The sequence below is a fragment of the Zootoca vivipara genome, chromosome 5 (assembly GCF_963506605.1).
Source record: "Zootoca vivipara chromosome 5, rZooViv1.1, whole genome shotgun sequence".
Lineage (NCBI taxonomy): Eukaryota > Metazoa > Chordata > Lepidosauria > Squamata > Lacertidae > Zootoca > Zootoca vivipara.
Window position 1 is genome coordinate 8113617 of NC_083280.1, and position 18776 is coordinate 8132392.

An 18776-nucleotide genomic window follows, 5' to 3' on the forward strand; every position below is an offset into this window, starting at 1 on the left:
AGGCTGGTTGGCTAGAGGGTGAAACGGCCAATATGACATACAGTATATTTTGCCTACATACTGTGTCCCCTGATGGAAAGCTCTCATGCATTCTTGCATTGCTGAATAAAGTATGAATTTTGTGTACTCGAACCCCCAAGGGAAATCTATTATATCAGAAAAGCCAGAGTCCTGGTCCTAGTCCAGAATCTTGTCATTCCCCTTTTCCTTTCTGACATTATCAGGCCGGCTTTCTCTTCATCTGTCTTGCTCTCTGTCCTTCTGCCCAGGAAGGCCATGTCTCCTTTGCTATTTGAGATGAAACTTGGCCAGGATTGCAGTATTGTGTGTGTGTGTGTGTGTGTGTGTGTGTGTGTAGAAGAGTCCAGATCCTGAACATTAGGAATATATGACAAATCAGAAAGTCTCCAAAAGCAAGCAGATAAGTGAATTCAATCTGCAGAATATGGATTTCTGACTGCAGTCTTGCAAGCTTGTTGTTCTCAAATGCTTGGGCAGCGAACTTTCTAGCGTATATACAACAGCCAAATATATCTATATATATATATAAAAGCTACGTTTAATTAAGGTAAGAAACTGAGGTCAAACAGAGGCTCCCTCCTTTTCCCCAGGCCCCCAGCTAAGACAGCCGTCCCCAACCCAGCTTAGGATGGCAATGCTGATTCTCACAGAACTGTGGTCCTTACCACAATCACCTGTGTAATAAAAATGGCAGTTTATCACAGGCACAGAGAAAATCCGGAGCACAAAATGTAGCCCTTTCAACCTCCCAGTTGTAGAGGATGTTCTCAGTCGGCCTGGTACTCTGCCTGCTGCCACCAAGGGGACATTTGGGATACATTTTCACACTGCAGTCCTGGCGGAATCCGAAGAAAGATGATCTTCCTTGAGGCTGTTGATGCAGAGGCTTGGCTGGGGGGATGTGAGGAGGAAGAGGAGAAGAGGAGCTGGGGAGAGATGCTTCTTTTAACAGGCCAGCAAGATTCCCTCCATGTACTCGGAGGGCAGCAAATGCCCACGCTGCCCCACACTGAGTCCACGCTGCTGCCATGACAGCTCCCAAGGTGGCTAGAAGGCCAGTTTCTTCATCAGGAGATAAACCCTGGAGTCTACTTCAAAGCCATGCAGATTGTTGGCATCTCCCTGGAGCCTCATCAGCAGCCCACCGTAGGACACGTAGGCAGAGCTAGAGGAGGAAGGGTGGGCCAGAGAAAGGTGAGAAGCAGGAAGGGAGACCACGGCAGCCACGGGGGCTTAAAACAACCCCAGCAGGGTCACGCAACTGCAGGTGCACCATACTATGGAACTCACTCCCACATCCTGCCCCAAGTTCTGCTGGACGCCCTTCTCAGCCCTCACTTTCTATGGCTGGTGCTCAATGGGTCTGGTGGGGTGGAAGGCAGGGAGCTCAACAGCAGGTGGCGCCAGAGGCAATGACAGGACAAGCCATTGCCTGCCTGGCTGTAAGTTAGATGCCAGGAAGGTGGGGCTGGCTGAGGGCATATTACTGGTGGGGCTGTGCTCTATTTGCTCTAAAGGACAGACCTCCAACAGCCTCGGAAAGACTTCTTACCGTCTTCCTATTCACTCCCCACTGCTCCCAATCCAGTCGCTTAGGTCCTTTCCTATTGAGCATCACAAAGAGCTACACTCCGCGCTCAGAGAGCTTGTGAGAAGGTTATTACTGGTATGTACCTATTCGTTTCCGGCCAGCCCTTTTCGCAAATAGGGGGGGGGGGACACTTACAGGCGCGTGGCGGCCTCTGTGGACGTCTCGTCTCCCTCGATCCTGTACACCTTCCCATACATCACATACTCAAACTGGTCTGCCCTGGGGTCAAAAGGAACAGTGGAAGAGAAGGAGAGAATATGTGTGGTTTGTGGCCATCACATCACTTCAAGAGGTAACAACATGCTAATAAAGATCTGCGTATCTGTTTCAGCTGCATCACAAGTTTTAAATAGTGCAGATTACAGAGCCTGCAGATTTCCTCTTTCTAAATCCACTTGCAGCCTGGGGAACAGTAAGTTCAGGTGCCTTCACCAGGTGTCCTGCATGTCATACCAGAAATGGGCAAACTCCGACCCTCCCAAGTTTTGTTGGACCTCAACTCCCATCAGCCTCAGCCAGCATAGTCAATGGCCAGAGATGATGGGCATTGTAGGCCAAACACAAGTGAAGGACCACAGGTACTCCATCCTTGGGCTGTATGGCATAGCGGCCAGAGTGCTGGACTAAATCTAAGGAAACTTGGCTTCACATCCGCCTTCCAACAGGGGTGGCCTTGGCAGAATGTCTCTTTCTCTGCCTCGGCCACCTCACAGGGTTGTTGTGGGGATCCGTGTGTGTGCAGAGAACAGAGAACCATACACGCCACTTTGAATTCCTTGGAGGAAAGGCAGGATATAAATGTAAAATACATAGAGGGTAACAAAATATTGTGCAGCAAGTTGGCAGGAAACAAAAGCACCCCTTTTATTGCTCTTTCCTCTCTGGCCCAGGAGGACTCAAGAGGAGCAAGAAGAACTTAAGAGGGATCTCATGAGAGGCATGGCTTAAGGAGTGCAAGGCAGACAGACACCCTGTGCATGAGGAGCAAACTGCAGAGGATGAAAATAGGGGTGGAAAACCTAACTCAGCTCAAGGGCTTGCACTTCATACTGTGCAACCTATCAGGGGCCAGAGACAAAAGTGGGCGGAGCAAAATCTCTCTCAATCCTCCATCCAGACAGGCAAAGGGGAGACATTCCATCAAGGCAAAAGTAGTGGTGCAAAGCAGAGCCAGAGAGGGGTGCAGCCAGGAGAGAGCTCCAAGAATCAGACAGAGAGACCTGGGTGGTCACATTTAGCCCCTGGGCTTCAGGTCCCCGACCCTTGGAGGCAGTAGAACCATTGTGTTTACATTTCAAATGTGAACACACTGTGGGTCTCTAAGACAGTTGGATGGGGCTGTGTATGCCTTCTTCCAACAACTCCTGCAGCCAAGCTGTTGCCAAACATATTGCACTGCTTTCCTTTGGACCACATCAGCGAGGCCAAGATAGGGGTCATGTCGCCTGGGCAGCCCAGGACCTCCAGACACACTGCTCATGCTTGCGCCCTGGAGAGGTCACTTTGGTGCTGCTAACACAGCGGTTTGACTTCACCCCAGGAGGCAAACTTCATTGTCTCTCGAGCCAGACAGATACCATCTAGTGTAGGTTTTGAAGGTACTACAAAAAGAAGCTAGTTTTCAACCTTGCAGAAAGCTGAAAGGAAGGGCACACAACCACGGGACTGATTTGTGAAGTCCTCTCCTTGGCTAGTCCTCCGTTTGCCATCCTCTGGCCCCCCATTACCTGGATGGCCTGTCATCAGTTGGGTTATATTCTCCATCATCCAAGGTCCCATCCTCATACAAGGTGCTGGCGATCACAAGGCGGAATTTGTCACCTGAAATGCACAGGAAAACAAAAATGACAGCGACGGGCCTTTTCACTACAGCTGATGTTTGTGAGATTCATGTCGCAATGCCTTTGTCTAGCTTCATACATCACAGATTCGGCAGCTGAATTTCCAGGAAAAAACCAGCATGTGTTTCAAGAGATATGGGGACATTCAAACAACAAGCGAGGGGAAATCTTTGCATGGGGCAAGTGTGCAATAGGAATGCGTAAGTGTGATGAGTGTTTGGTCTGTGTTTATGAGTATGGGATGGCTGTGCCTGCTTTTGCTATGGACACATCCACTGCTGGCATGTAATGTTGGGGTGGGTGGGAGTACAGGGGAAATGATCCATGGGCTAAAAAAGTTTTTAACTAGCTCTGGGTCAGAGAAACACGGCCAGGCAAGGCCCCTGATGGCACTCACTTACCAAGATCGACAGGGTAGATCTGTATGTTCACATCCAGGATCAAATCCATCTTGAAAGACTCGCTCTCACAATGCAGTCGGGAGACTGGGGGGGGGGAAACAAATCTGGGTGTCAAGTTATTAGGGGATAGAGGCATAGAAGGCAGACCCCACCTCCACTTCTGCTGGAATGCCAAGTCACTCCAGACTCAGTTTTGTGGAGCCAGGGAGAAGGATGAAGAGTTGCACATTTAAATACAAAATATCTGTTGAAACCCTGGCTCAGAGATCAAAGAGAAAGGGACCTAAAACTGTAAAGTTTTTGAGCCAAGATCTGAAGGGATTTTGAAATGGAGGGTCACCAAAGTGAGCAGTGATTTGAACCTGGGTCTCTCAATTTGTAATCAGAAGCTCTCACCACAACACCAGGGCCGCATTCTCTCTTGTTGCCATGGTTATTAGCATCTGAATTGTTAAGAGATCCTTCCCCATCACTCTTGCTTCATAAATTCAAGCCCTACTAAGCCAAGTAGACTTAGTAAACTTAGGCATTGCAGTAGTAATAGTAGAAATAGCACTATTACTACTGCTAATAACAGTAATCATCACCACTATAGACATACTCTTGCACTGCAGCACACTGGCAACCTTTGTTTATTTATTTAATGAAGGCAGATATAAAATTAGTGGCTCGACTCAAACTGTTAAAGTGTTGGACTAGTATGTAGGTGCACTGGATTTCAAATGCCTTATATACATATACGAAATGGTTTTTATTTCCAAACTGCTTTGAGATTGTATTTAATGTATGATGTATCTACAAAGCACCTTTTCTAGGTGTCTCAGGGAGTTTTGCAAACCGTTAAAACAGTTTTTAAAAACCAATTCCAAAATCCCCTGAAGAGAAGTTTGACCCTAAGGCGGAGAGGGACTTCTGCGCCCATTCAACTGAAATAAATAAATAAATAAATAAATAGGATGCTGTTGGGGGAGGAGATTCAGATTTGAATTCCCTGTCAACCATAAAGCTCAGAGGCGCTATCACAACCCGCCTCACACGGTAGTTTGCAAGGGTAAAATGGGAGGGGGGGAACTGGGGGTGAGGGGAAGGGAGAGAAAGAAACCAAGTACTGTACACTCCACCTCAAGAGCCTTGGAGGGGAAAACGAAAGGGTACACTGCACATGCACATGCAAACGCAGGAAGTCCGCAACTTAGGCACATTTAACTTGTGTCTGTTCAGCTGTACCCAAGGCAATTTTTTTTTAAGGGGGCAATCCTATCCGCCATTGCACCCATTGGGTTTCGGCTATAAATGCCCTTGGCTTTGGGTGCGATCCATCACACACACATTGGCGGGCAGGAGAGCAGGGAAGCAGCAAGGATGTGGTTCCGTGTCCAGGAGCAGGGTGGCCAGACAGAAACGGGAAAGGATAGATTCACGGGATGAATGAACGGGGGTCGTCCAAAGGCCATCCAGCCCACCCCGCAGGAAAAATACCACTGTGGCCCCCGTGGTTGGAAAACGAGCGCCTGCCTCTCACCCCTGTCGAACTTCTTGCCCTCGGGGTCGATGTCCTTCACGTCGAAGATGTCCTCGAAGAGGATGCCGGCCATGGCAACGCGGGAGGAGCAGGAGAGCCGGAGCTGGGGGCTCCCGACCTGCTATAGCTACGCGCGCGCTCGCGGTGCGCATGGGGCTCCGCTCTCCTCCCTTCGCTTCCGGCGCGGGCGCCTGACGATGACGTCAGCAGCCTGAGGCTCAAACGGACATGCTGGAACAGGGCAGAGGGGGTGGCGCGGAAAGGGCGCCAGCGACTGGAAGGAGGACGAGGGCGAGAATGGCGGGTGGGGGAGGGGGCGTCCGTCGGCGTCCTTCCGCTGCGCACGCAGATCCCGACCTTTAAACCTGCGGGGCAGGAGGAATAAATATATATTTGTGTGTATAGACTTAGAGTATACGTATATTTATATTTATCTGTACATGTATAGCACCCTGTTTAAAATGCATTTTATCTCATTTATATATTTTATTTTTCATCCTGCGTGTACTTTTTTTTTAAAAAAACCCCTTTAACTTACATAAATTTAAGTATTACCGGTGCACCGTGTGGTTATTTTATTTATTAAATTTCCACGCCGCCCTTCGTCTGAGGATCACAGGGCGGTTTACGAGATATATATATATATATATATATATATATATATATATATATATATATATATATATATATATTAAAAGTGTTTTAAATGCTGCCATTGAATATTCAACGATGCATACGAGTGTTTGAGAATTATTAACTGCATATTAATTAAAGCATTTCCTTTACATTGCCTGGATCAGTAGTACATTGGCAGCTGCTCTTTTAAATAATTTCAGTTATCGAGCCAATGGTATTGTGGGAGTTGAGCGGTTTCTTCCTCTCTTGCGTTGCTGCAACTTTCCCCATTCCATCTGCACAGGATTGGACCAGTTCTGGCTTCCAAGATTTTAGCCTGCCTCTAAAACCGCCACCTATTTTATTAGCATCATAATAGACAGAAATGCCACTACTCAGCGTGGCAACTTCTTTGTAGTTGGTCAATTTAGCATAGCACTTAAGCCCCCCCCCCATGGATTCTTTGCACCACTTGTGACCCAGCCCCATGCTGAATGCAACTGACTGACCATATACTGAGGGATGGGGAGGGAACAGAGCAGTGAGAGCCACATGGCCTGCTTTGTACCCCCTGTGCCAACCTGCTGCCCTTCAGTGCAGTGCAAGAAATTGTCCTTTCACCCGAACTGGAGTATGATTCACCTGTCAGTCCAGGTGGTTTCTGTATGCACCTTGGTAGAGGGTGCCATCTTGCCTCAGACAGCAAAAGTTACTGAGCTGGACCTGGTCTTTCTTCATCGGAGGAACATCCTTGGGGAGACATGTTCTTCCAAACGCATTCAAGTATCGCTTGTATATTTGCACAGCCAAGCCAGCAAATCAAGCTGCTGACTTATTTCACGTAGGACTGCTGGGCTGTTGGCTTGTGTAGTGCCTACCACAAACCCAACTGGTGAAGCTCTACCCATCACTGAATCTGCATGCGGGCAGAAGCATCACGTTTAATTTCTTCCACCTCCATGCTGCAGCTTAAGTGTCATAAAGGGAAGAAAAACAACAACTGCCAAGTACAACCTTGTACTCCTTCACGTCATGGATGGCCATCTGTCATGGGTGCTTTAGCTGAGATTCCTGCACTGCAGGCATAGCTGCCAAGTTATCCCTTTTTAAAAGGGATTTTCCCTTATGCTGAATAGGCTTCCTCGCGAGAAAAGGGAAAACTTGGCAGCTATGACTGCAGGGGGTTGGACTAGATGACCCTCGGGCTCCCTAACAACTCTATGATGCTATGTGCTGTTCAGAGGAGCTACCAGACTGCTGTTCTGGGTGCGTTTTAGAGCTGCAGCAAAAAGCAGAAATTCAGCCGGTGAAGTCCTTCCCAGCATTGCATGCCCAGCAGAAAAAAGAAAGCCTGTTCGGTTTCCGCATCCATTGACAGCCCTGCTTTTTACTCCTTGCTTGGAAGCAAAATCCCACTTCCGAAGGGCCGTAGCTGAGCGGCAGAGCGCAGGCACCAGGTTCCAATCCTGAGGGCGGCGGCATCTAAAGGTAAGGATGGGACTCGCTCCCTGCCTTGCAATCCTGGCCTCTGGCCAGTAGACAACCCTGTGCCAGGTGCGCAACTCAGTGAAAGGCAGCTCCTTACATTTCAAAGACGCGTGTGCGTAAAATCTGGCGGACGGGGCTAAGGAAATACAGCGGGGCGCCCGACCTGCCTCCTGCACGAACGGGGAGTGCTCTCGGCCAGGTGACTTAGGGATGCTTGCTTGCTTTGCATGTGTCTATGAGGAGGCGCGCTCCCATTGGCTGCCCGGCGCTTTTCCTTCCCGATACTAGGTTAGCAGCAGGAGGGCGATAAAGCCGGGTAGGCTGGGGGACGAGGATGCGCTCTCCATTGGCTGCTGCGCGCGCTCGTCCCGCCCGCTCGCCGATCATTCAATAAACTTTCTCCCGGCTGCAGCTGCCTTGGTCGGGCAGAACAGCCGCAGCAACGCGCAGGTTGCGGGCTGCGAGAGGGAGAGCGCCAAAGGGGCGACTGGATGGGCGTGTGCGTAAAAAGGGCTGGAGAGGAGCGCTGCTGCTGCCACTGCTGCTGCTGAGGCAGGGAGAATGGTGAGGGATAGGAGGAGGAAGATGGCACCGCCGCCACCTCCAGCTGCCCTTTGAGCTCTCCGGAGGGAGCGAGGAGACGACGACCTCGGCCCCACGCTCCTTCGAGGGGCCGCCTCTGTCCCCGGGGAGAACCCAACGCCAGGTGTCTATGGATGTGCAGCGGAAGAAGAAATGGACCAACCTCACCATTGGCCTCCTTTTCCTGTCGGGAGGGATTGAGTACGGTGAGCTTCCCTGGGCATGGCTGGGATGGGCATCGGCAAAGTGGGGTGGGGGTGGGGAGAGAGAGTACCAGGGGAGTGTTTGGACCCTGGATACAGAGTTGACAATTTTATATATAGCTTCATCACACACACACACCTACACATGTACATATATACGCGGGTTTTGTTGAGGCTGGTCTCAACATGCTGGTGTTATTTGTGTGTGTATTATTAGATTTTGTACCCCACAATTTTATATGTAGCTTGATCTCTCCCTCCCTCCCTTCACACACCAGGGGTGCCAACTTGAATAAAATATGGGGGGCAGGTAAGCCCCGCCCCATGTAATCTGTCTCAGGATGCGGCACACACACATACCATTTGAATGGCAACATCCATCCCATCAACATGGGGTACACCCCCTAAAATATTTTACTGAGGGGTTTCAAAGGGTCCTCAGCTCTTATGAGTTGGCTCCTATGACACACACATACCCTTTTGGTTGAAGCTGGTCTTATCATGCTGGTGTTTATTATTATTTTTATTACGCCTTTACAGCTCTGGTACCCAGGTCTCCAGTCAAAAAGGTCTCCAGGAGTGACTTGCATTTGAGCAAAACAAAACTGTCCCTGCTCTGGTGCTTATAAGCTAAACACACACACACACACACACACACACACACACACACACACACCACAAAGGGGAAAAGGAGGCTGTTCTGCGCTATCTGGCCAAGAGGTCCTCCAGAAAGGGCTCCCTTGCTGCTGAAGTACTGGTAGCATACTCTGCCCCTAGGAAGCCCAGGTTTTAAGGGGAGGAGCTTGGTGATGGAGGAAATCCAGTTTGGGAGGCTCCCTGGCTTGATCCTCTGATCCAATGCAGATTTTGTAGATAGATTTTCATCTTTATTGCATGCTCCAGGAATGCACATTGGATGTTTTGAGGTTTTTGTGCCTCTGCCAGTTGTTCAGCATGCCTGCTTTGAAGAGATCCTGGCCTGTAGATAATCACATGAACTGCGTGGTTAAGTCTGAGAAGGTGCAGTTCTTTAGCCCTGAACTTTCCCCACACACCTGCTTTGCTTCCTGCCATTCCCAGATAGGTGGGAGGAAGTGACTGGAAGTATTTTGCTGTGCTCATCACTTAGAATCATAGAATCTTAGAGTTGGAAGGGACCCACGGGTCCAACCCCCTGCAATGCAGGGATCTCAACTAAAGCATCCATGACAGATGGCCATCAAACCCCTGCTTATAAACCTCCAAGGAAGGAGAGCCTATCACCTCCCGAGGGAGACCGTTCCGCTGTCAAACAGCTCTTACTGTCAGAAAGTTCTTCCTGGTGTTTAGTCGGAATACTTTTTCGTGTAACTTGAATCCTTTGAATCAAGTCCTGCGCTCTAGAACAGCAGAAAGCAAGCTTGCACCCCCTTCCATTTGCAAGCGCTCCAGATATTTGAAGATGGCTATTGCATTTCTTCTCAGTCTCCTCTTTTCCAAGCTGAACATAGCCAACTCTCACTTCTCACCACTTTCAACCTGTGCAGTTGGTTTGCTCCGGCAGAGTCTAGAATGCTGTGCCTTGCAAATTTGTTTTCCGGATGCAAATGGTTTTCTCCCAGGAAACTAGCATCTGCTTCCTAACCTTTGACTTCTAGAAGCTTGCCAATTGTCGTTGGATAGGTTGGCTGTTTCGGTTGCTGTTCCTCTGCCCTGTGATCGGATGAGGTTAGCAGGCCATACTCCAGAGTAAGGACATAATAGGCTTGGGCTGCAATATGGAAATGTTCTTGGGGTAAGATGCTGGAGTAAGCATGATTGGAGTCAGAGGGGGTAGGCAATAGCGACCACAGGTGGCATCAGCCCCAGACAGCATTGCCAAGGTCAGGGATGATGCCAGTGTTGTTGGACTACAGCTCCCAAGTCCCCACATTGGCTCACCCTTGAATGTGAGATTCCTCTCACTATTCTCAAGGTGCCGGAAGCAGCAGCCTTGCAGAAACTGAACAGGCCTGGGTCTTTGTCAGTGCTAGGATAGAAGAAATTCTGAAAGGCCTCATGGAAGAGGGCCAAGAGACAAATGTACGAAATCAATAATAGTTGCAGGACACTTGGAGGGATAAAGCTTAGAAAAACGTGACTAAAGGAGGATGTGATAAAGATCCCTAAAATTAGGTGTAGTGTGGATATAGTGGATAGAGGGAAGGTTTTTCTCCCACTCTTGTAATACTTGATTTTGGTGTTAAGAAAAGGGAACCCAAAATGATAAAGGGGATGCAACAATTTCCCTATGAGGAAAAGTTGCAACCTTGGAGGATTTAAAATTTAGAGACTAGGTGGATGTTTCATTTAGAGAAAAGGTGAGAGGAGACATGATTGTGAGTTGTACAAAATTATGCCTGGAGAAAGTGGAGAGAAACACGTTCTTCCTTATTACAGTCATATCTTGGGTTGCGAACGTGATCCGTGCGGGAGGCACGTTCGCAACCCGCAGCGCTCGCAACCCGCAGCGCCGAGCCTGCGCATGTGTGTGACGTGATTCAGCCCTTCTGCGCATGCGTGTGACATCATTTTGCACATGTGCGAGCACCAAAACTCGGAAGTATCCCGTTCCGGTACTTCCGGGTTTGGCGCGGTCCGCAACCCGAAAACGTGTAACCCGCAGCGTTTGCAACCCGAGGTATGACTGTATTATTATTATTATTATTATTATTATTATTAAAAATGTATACTGCCCTTCATATGTCATTTCAGGGCAGTTTGCGACATAAAAATACAAGATAAAAACACAAAACACATAATAAAACCAAGAACAACACCCACACACCCCAACACCAAACAACCAACCAATAACAGCTCCACCCATAAGACTTGAACTCATGAACATCCAGTCAAAGACTTAATTAGCTGGGAGAGTCCACGATCAGAAGCAGAAGCTTGAGCAGGAGAGGAGGGAGGCAAGAGGCAGAGATGAGTCAGGCTGGTGAAGAGTCCTGGGTGTCTCCCCCTCCTGCTGCGACAAGCTCTCCTCCCACCTGGTCTCCCAGAACCAGAAGAGTCATGAAAAGGGCGGGGAAGTTAGCTTCACACAGGCACAGCCTCCTATTGCTTGGAAAAAGCCCTGGAGGGAAGGGGAGGTGGGGACTTTCAGTCTCAGCAACTGATCCATGGGTATGTGAAGCTTTTTTATAGGCAGACCCCCCAAATTATTGAGCTTTTTGGGGGAAATCTAACCCCAAGTTAGTGATTTTAAGATTTTTGAGCTGCTTTTCCCATCACGTTGCCATACATCCATGTTTTCCTTAACTTTTTGCCAATTTGGCAAATCCCCCCCCCCCCCCCGACAACATTTTTACACCCCAAAACCAGCACAGCAGGAATTTTCCTGACGTATGGCAAGCAAGGGAAGAGCTGCTGTGCTCATGAGGCCTGACACTCCACCTAGTCTGTGCCGTAGCTGCCAAGTGTCCCATTTTCCGCGGGAAACCCCCGTTTTTAAAGCTGTTTCCCGCTGTTATCCCGAATGGCGAAATATCCCGTAATTCCCCCAGATTTTGAAAGCAGCTCCTGCTGGCCAGGGAGGCTCCTTCTGCACATGTCTGGACAGAACCGATTTCGAGTGCCGCTCTGCCCATGTCTGGGCACCGGAAATTGGGCAGCGCCGGCACCAGAAGTTGCTTCTACACATGTCTGGACATGCGTAGAAGCGACTTTCGGTGCCGCGCCGCTGCTGATCCCGGATTTTTTAATCCGGGAGTTGACGGGTATGGTCTGTGCAGATCAGTTTCTTGCTAACAAATAACTCCAGCTTGCACGGTGTCACTCCTGATACTAATGACTCCTAGTCACCATGAAGTATTCAGGAGCATAGGCAGCCTGCCGCATGGAAAGCCATTGGTTGGGAAGCAATAATGGCAGAGGACTGTTGCTTTCTTTCTTTCTTTTAAATCATTTTTATTAGTTTTCCAATGTTGTTGTTTAGTCGTTTAGTCGTGTCCAACTCTTCGTGACCCCATGGACCATAGCACGCCAGGCACTCCTGTCTTGCACTGCCTCCTGCAGTTTGGTCAAACTCATGTTCGTAGCTTCGAGAACACTGTCCAACCATCTCGTCCTCTGTCGTCCCCTTCTCCTAGTGCCCTCCATCTTTCCCAACATCAGGGTCTTTTCCAAGGATTCTTCTCTTCTCATGAGGTGGCCAAAGTTTTCCAATACAAACATCCAATTATAATGTTCCAAATATAATATTTCAATTAAAAACAATAAACTAAAGAAAAAAGAACCAAATTGTAATCCAAATGGTTGATTTTTAATTTTTTCTGGACTTCCCATCGTCTGATGTCCAATGTCCTTTGAAAATGTGTTGGGGGTGATTGGGTTGTTTTTGTATTTATTTTTATTATGCATTTTGTGTTTCTATGTTGTAACTGCCCTGAGACCTGCAGGTATACAAATTTAAATACCAGCAATATTATTATTAATAATAATAATATTTTCTGGAAGCCACTTCTAATGGGTGTTCTTTTTGATACTTTCTATTTACTGGAATTTCTTTGTTCACCTCTCTGCAGCTGTGATCCTGCCAACCCTCTGGGCTTACCTGCAAACTCTCAATGCTGAGCCATACTTCCTGGGCCTGGGCATCTCTGCCTTTAGCTTTGCCGGGCTGATCACAGGCCCGCTCTTTGGATATTGGTCTGACCGTACCCATAAAACCAAGGCCATCATCCTCTTTGCCAACTTGTTTCAGATAGCAGGTAAGTGGGGGTTGCATTGAGAGTGGCGGCGGCAGGGGGCAGTGGTTGTGTTTGGGGTCAAAGCTTTCCTTACAGCAAAAAGTATCCTTTGGGGGAAGTGGGTTTGTTGCACAAGAGCGCAAAGTCCACCCTAGCCATGCAAGCTGCATCGACCAGCATGTGATTGAATCCCAGCTGCAAAAAGAGGGAGGTCCCAGAAAAAAGGTCCTGCATTCTAGTGGATTGCAATAATGGGGAGAGAGTTGCTTTCTCTAGAGCAAGTTGATTCATTTAGCCTGGTTTCCTCTGCAACTCATGATTGTCTTTTCTGTGTCTTCTGCTTCCAGGGAACTTCATGTACTTTGTCGGTGGTTCCAAATGGATGCTTCTGAGTGGTCGGCTGGTGGCAGGTAAGTGCTGGAGTGGAGGGTGTGTTTATGTTTGCGCATGTGAGATTTTCTTTGAATAATAGTTGCACTTGGATGGTGGGTCTTGGAGAAAAGCATTGTGTTTCCTCTTTTCTAAAAAAAATTGGGGTGGGAATGCATTTTTGTTGTTGTCTAATGGGGAGGGAAAGAGTATTCCTTTATTTTTATTTCCTCCCCCCCCCATTTAAAATGGATACTGCTGGAGGGGAATTTTGCATTCCTTGTTTTGCTTTGCTTTTTGCCCCGCCCACTTCCACCTAGTGCCCCGCCCACTGTTGGAATGCACCCTCCCAAAGGTTTCCTGCCCTTGAACGCGGCCTGCGGGCCAAAAGTAGCTCCCCACCCCGTGCTTTAGTGATGGATTTGTAATACATACACACACCATTTTCTCTGTATGCCATCTTTCCATACTTAAAACCATACTCAGGGCATCTTGCAACATGAAGAAATTTGTGTAATTACAAATACAGTGGTACTCTTGGCTGTTGAACAGCTTAGTTGTCGAACAAATCAGTTCCCGCACACCACAAACCCGGAAGTGAGTGTTCCGGTTTGCAAAGGTTTTTTGGAAGTCCCAACGTCCGACGTGCCTTCCACGACTTCCAATTGAGTGCAGGAAGCTCCTGCAGCCAATCAGAAGCTGTCCCTTGGTTTTCGAACCAGACTCCTGGCACGGATTAAGTTTGACAACCAAGATACCACTGCGGAACAAAAGCGGTCATAAACGATAAATGAAGCGCATCAAACAGTACACAACCAATCTGATAATCATTTACCCACAAGTCACAATAAGATTTAAAAATAAAGATACAAAAATTAACAGCCACAAGCACCCACAAGCAATATTCCAGCCTAAGATTCTGTGCAGCAGCCTTATTTTTTTTGTAGTTGGAGTCAGTCCAGGACGTGCCTTCCCAGGCCAGGTGGAAAAAGCTGTGCAAGGCAGGGAGCAGGTCTTCCAGGACTTATAGCCAGGATGGCCTCTGGCCTCTGTTCCCCCCTCCCTCTGACTCTTTGTGCTTGGCCCTCCCCTGCAGGTGTGGGGACGGGGGCAGGAGCTTCCATCTTTGGCTACCTCACCCGAACAACCACGTTCCAGGAGCGTGCCACGGTGTTTGCGGCTGTCATGGCGTGCCGGCAGGTCGGGCTACTCATTGGTAAGGCTGATTTCCTCTGTCCCACCCCTCTAAAAACCTTCCTGTCTGCTATGAAAAGGGCTGGGTTAACCATTAAGCAAAATAAGCACATGCTTAGGGCACCAAGGGAAGTGGGGGGTTGGGGCACCACAGGAATTTTTCCATTGCCAGGTTTTTAACATTGATGGCTACAAATTGCTCAGCTGAGCGTTCATTTTCTCAGTGGAAGTCTATTAAAAATCCCAACAGAGGAAATATGCAACGAGGCAGGTTGGGTGCCTTATCTCTACTAAGTATAGAAGCTGATGTGTTATGTAAGATTAGTTTTGAGGATTTGATCAATTAAGAAAAGGAGAGAATTTCCCCCCAAATATAAATAAGGTGGAAGTACAGTATACAAAGCCAAACATCATTTCCCATCTTGCTGTGGGTTTCGTTTCATTTCGACAAATCAAATTTTGTTCTGTGGTTTATTGTTATTTATATTTTGAATTAGATATGTTTTGGGGCACCAAAACCTCAGGTCCTCTAAAAGGTCTTCATCCTGCCCTGGCTATGCATCCCCCCCCCCTCGAGGCTTTTTGTTATTACCATACCTCCCTGGATGTATGTTGGGGCTCAGGTGGAAAGCAAAGGTAGAGAGAGATCAGTCCATTTGTGGACCAATTTTCCAATTAAGACCATTTGTTCGGTCTGCAATTGCCACGGAGAAGACGGAACACACAGAGGATGTGACAATCAAGGGTTAATGTCTACCGTGGCAGAGCTGCCTCTGTTATCAGGGAGAGCATGTCTCTGAATCCTAGTTGCTGGAATTCACATGTGCGGAGAGTTCTCTTGCTCTCGGGTCCTGTTTGGGCACTTCTCGTCGGCATGTGGCTGGCAACGGTGAGAGCAGGATGCTGAGACAGAGGTCTTTAACCTGATCCAGTAGGTCTCTTCTGATGCTCTGATGAACAAGAACATGCAGGTTAACTGCTTGGTATGGCATAACATGCTTGCTTTGTTTCATATGGAGCAAGCGGGAGACATAATCCGCAGCCCTTACCTGCTTAACCATTTATTAAATATTCCAAATAAAAAATTTCCTTCAGTAGCACCTTAAAGACCAACTAAGTTTTTATTTTGGTATGAGCTTTCGTGTGCATGCACACTTCATCATGCACACGAAAGCTCATACCAAAATAAAAACTTAGTTGGTCTTTAAGGTGCTACTGAAGGAATTTTTTTTATTTTGTTTCGACTCAGACCAACACGGCTACCTACCTGTAACTTAATTATTCCAGTTATTCCAGTGTGGAAGCTGGAAGAGGAACAAAGTTGGGTGCAGTGCAAACGTTGCAATTTGAAATCCACACACAGAGAGGGAGAAAGGTGTAGGTTTTTTTAAAAAGGCGCAGTACAAATGAAGGCTTATTTGGGCTTGTTTGCAGACCCGGTTCCTTGATGTGATGATGTAGCAAGTGCCTCTGCATGGAAAAGCAGCATTTCATTTCATTTCGTTTCATTTCATTTTTTATTTGTATACCACCTTTCTATATTGCTATACACAAGGCAGCTCACAAGCCGAAGGAACAACAAAGTTTGCACACCTTATAGCAGTGTGATCCAGTGCAGAAATGTCATCGTTAAAATGTAACATTAAAATAAACAAGTTACAGCAAATAAAGTAATACTCAATCATCCACTAGAATATAATAGTACACAATAAAATTAAATACCAGCAAATAATTATTAAACAGAAATGCACTCTTAATTACAATCAATAATTTCTAAACTATAATCTATAAAAGTAACCACGCACAAAATAACAATTCAAATTTAAAAGCAAAGACACACAATGTATAAAAGTTTTTTTTTAAAATAATAAGAATTCCTGAACTCTCATCCTCTCTTCCCAGCTGCTTCTGCTGTTCCTAAGTCATGGTCTGGGAAAGACTCCTAGGTCTGGAGGGTTGGGCAAGGCAGGTGAAAAAAGCCATTGTCTGGTGGCTAGCACAAAATCTCTTTCTCCCAGTATGTGTCTCAGCCTTGTAAATAAGCAGATAAAAGTTTCCAACCTTCTAAAAGGTAGTTGTGTTTCTGATCTGGCTGCAGAGGAGAGGAGGAGCCCCTCTTCCACAGCCAGAAGTGTAAAGGAACATCCGAAGACCCTGCTTGGTCAGGCCCAGTGGTCCATCTCAGCCAGCATCCTGGTCTCACAGTGGCCAGCCAAATCTCTATCAGCAACCTGCGCCTCTGCTTGAAAGGATTGCTGCTACTGAGAATTGTGGGTGGGGCAGGTTATGCCGCAACAAGCTGAACATGGAGGTTGCAGCCTGCGTGGCTCAGTTGGTTAGAGCGTGGTGCTGATAACGCCAAAATTGCAGGTTCGATTCCTGTATGAGACAGCCTTGCACGTCCCTTCCAACTCTACAGTTCTAAGATTCTAAGCTTTTGTACGTTGCTGCCATGCTGCTTTCAGACACCTGACTTGCCACGTTTGCCCCCCAGGGCCAGCTTGTAACCTGTTCCTGCGCCTCTGTAACTTCCAGGTGGGGCCCTTCGTGGTTGACAAGTTCACATCGCCTGGGGTGAGTAGAAGCAATTTGTTAGCAACTATGTATAAGCAACTATGAATGGATGCTTTTGAATTGTGGTGCTGGAGGAGACTCTTGAGAGTCCCATGGACTGTAAGAAGATCAAACCTATCCATTCTGAAGGAAATCAGCCCTGAGTGCTCACTGGAAGCACAGATCCTGAAGCTGAGGCTCCAATACTTTGGCCACCTCATGAGAAGAGAAGACTCCCTGGAAAAGACCCTGATGCTGGGAAAGACTGAGGGCACTAGGAGAAGGGGACGACAGAGAATGAGATGGTTGGACAGTGTTCTTGAAGCTACGAACATGAGTTTGACCAAACTGCGGGAGGCAGTGCAAGACAGGAGTGCCTGGTGTGTTATGGTCCATGGGGTCACGAAGAGTCGGACATGACTAAACAACAAATGTATAATCCAGCCTGGTGCATTTGATCCCATGGATGAGGCAAGCTCCCCCAACTATTCAACTTTTAAATTATTATTTCATTAAATGTGTAACAAGGCTGACAGAGCATTGCGAGAATTCAACAAAAGAGAAAAAGAAAAGCATTTGAGCCTGGTCAGGTATCGAGTAAAGAGATGAAAGATTTAAAAAATATAAAAATCAGAAAGAGCTTGTACAAAAGAGGTAAAGTGGCAGTATTCCAGCATAAGACAGAAACAGGGGATCAAAGACTCATATAATCAAAAACAGCACCAGATGAAATCATATTTGGATGGAATGTGCTGACTGCGTCTTTAAATAAGGTGCAAAAATAATCGCCAGACAGCTGCTAAGTCCAACAGGTCCGCTTCCCCTCTGAGAATCCAGACTTAGTGAGTCCATTTATTCTGATGCAGTTATAAATAAGGCTTTTAAAAACCGAGTTTGTAATAGACTTTGTGGAAGTGTCCTTCTAGTCTTGAACTGTTAGCAAACGAGTTATCAGTATCTTTTCTCCTTAATATTGTTCGATCCAGAAGTTTGCAAAATTATACGTGGCACAGAGAAAGTGGATACTGAGACGTTTTTCTCCCTCTCTCCTAACACTAGAACGGGGGCTCATTCAAAGAAGCTGAATGTGAGAAGTTTCAGGGCAGATAAATGAAATTAGTTCTTCACGCAGCGCATAGCTGAAACTATGGCAGTCAGTCCTGCAGGAAGCAGTGATGGCCACCAACCTGGATGGCTTCAAGAGAGGATTAGAGAAATTCATGGAAGAGGAGAGAGGGCTATCGATGGCTTTGCTCTGCTTCCACAGTTGGAGGCAGCCATGCTTCTGAAGCAGTATTCCAGTTGCCGGAAAGCACAGGAGAGGAGAGTGTTCTTGTGCTCAGATTCTGCTTATTCGTTTCCCACAAGCATCAGGTCAGCCACTGTGAGAACAGGATGCTGGACTAATGGCATGATCCAGCAGGCTGGCTATAAGTCCCCATGCCCTTTTAATATATATATATATTCCTTATTGCAAAAAGGGTGGATCTAGACATGGGGGGACGGACGGATGACAACGCTATAAATAAGTCAGAAACTAGATTGTTATAACAAAAAGAAAAAAATCTCTATGGAAAATTGTGCTTTAAAATTTTCTGCTCTCTGGCCCCATCTGGTGTTGCATGTTTATAGTGCATTCAAATCAGTGTTTCTTTACTAATGTAGCCGAGTCCATAAAAAG

General features: G+C 47.3%; 2 protein-coding genes across 4 annotated transcripts in view; one reads left to right on the top strand and one right to left on the bottom strand.

The window, feature by feature from the left end:
* Nucleotides 1-336: 336 nt before the first annotated feature.
* On the bottom strand, nucleotides 337-5547 carry POLR2H (RNA polymerase II, I and III subunit H). Of its 2 annotated transcripts, XM_035134014.2 has the most exons (5): nucleotides 5377-5547; nucleotides 3855-3938; nucleotides 3340-3433; nucleotides 1748-1831; nucleotides 337-1186 (listed from the first exon to the last, which is right to left on the bottom strand). In XM_035134014.2, the coding sequence occupies exons 1-5, from the start codon at nucleotides 5447-5449 to the stop codon at nucleotides 1069-1071; spliced, it is 453 nt and encodes a 150-aa protein (XP_034989905.1). In that variant the 5' UTR covers nucleotides 5450-5547; the 3' UTR covers nucleotides 337-1068. The 2 variants fall into 2 exon arrangements, with proteins under 2 accessions (XP_034989905.1, XP_060130325.1); XM_060274342.1 differs by lacking the exon at nucleotides 1748-1831.
* A 2312-nt stretch (nucleotides 5548-7859) lies between these two features.
* The window catches only part of LOC118093869 (major facilitator superfamily domain-containing protein 8), a 32398-nt gene continuing 21481 nt past the window's right edge, over nucleotides 7860-18776 (top strand). For both annotated transcript variants that reach the window (XR_004693701.2, XM_035133649.2), the window contains exons 1-5: nucleotides 7860-8267; nucleotides 12815-13000; nucleotides 13327-13389; nucleotides 14445-14564; nucleotides 17037-17116. Coding sequence is in view for 1 of the 2 variants with exons in the window: in XM_035133649.2 (XP_034989540.2) it covers nucleotides 8192-8267; nucleotides 12815-13000; nucleotides 13327-13389; nucleotides 14445-14564; nucleotides 17037-17116 (525 nt within the window). In the remaining variant the exon portion in view is untranslated. The remainder of the gene's footprint in view (nucleotides 8268-12814; nucleotides 13001-13326; nucleotides 13390-14444; nucleotides 14565-17036; nucleotides 17117-18776) is intronic.

Bases quoted from the DNA above. Each gene is read 5' to 3' on its own strand.
- POLR2H (XM_035134014.2), bottom strand. From the start codon at position 5,449: ATGGCCGGCATCCTCTTCGAGGACATCTTCGACGTGAAGGACATCGAC. The intron at 3,939-5,376 runs GTGAGAGGCAGG...CCCCCCCCCCAG, and splicing joins GGGCAAGAAGTTCGACAGGG to TCTCCCGACTGCATTGTGAG. The intron at 3,434-3,854 runs GTAAGTGAGTGC...TGTGCATTTCAG, and splicing joins GATCTACCCTGTCGATCTTG to GTGACAAATTCCGCCTTGTG.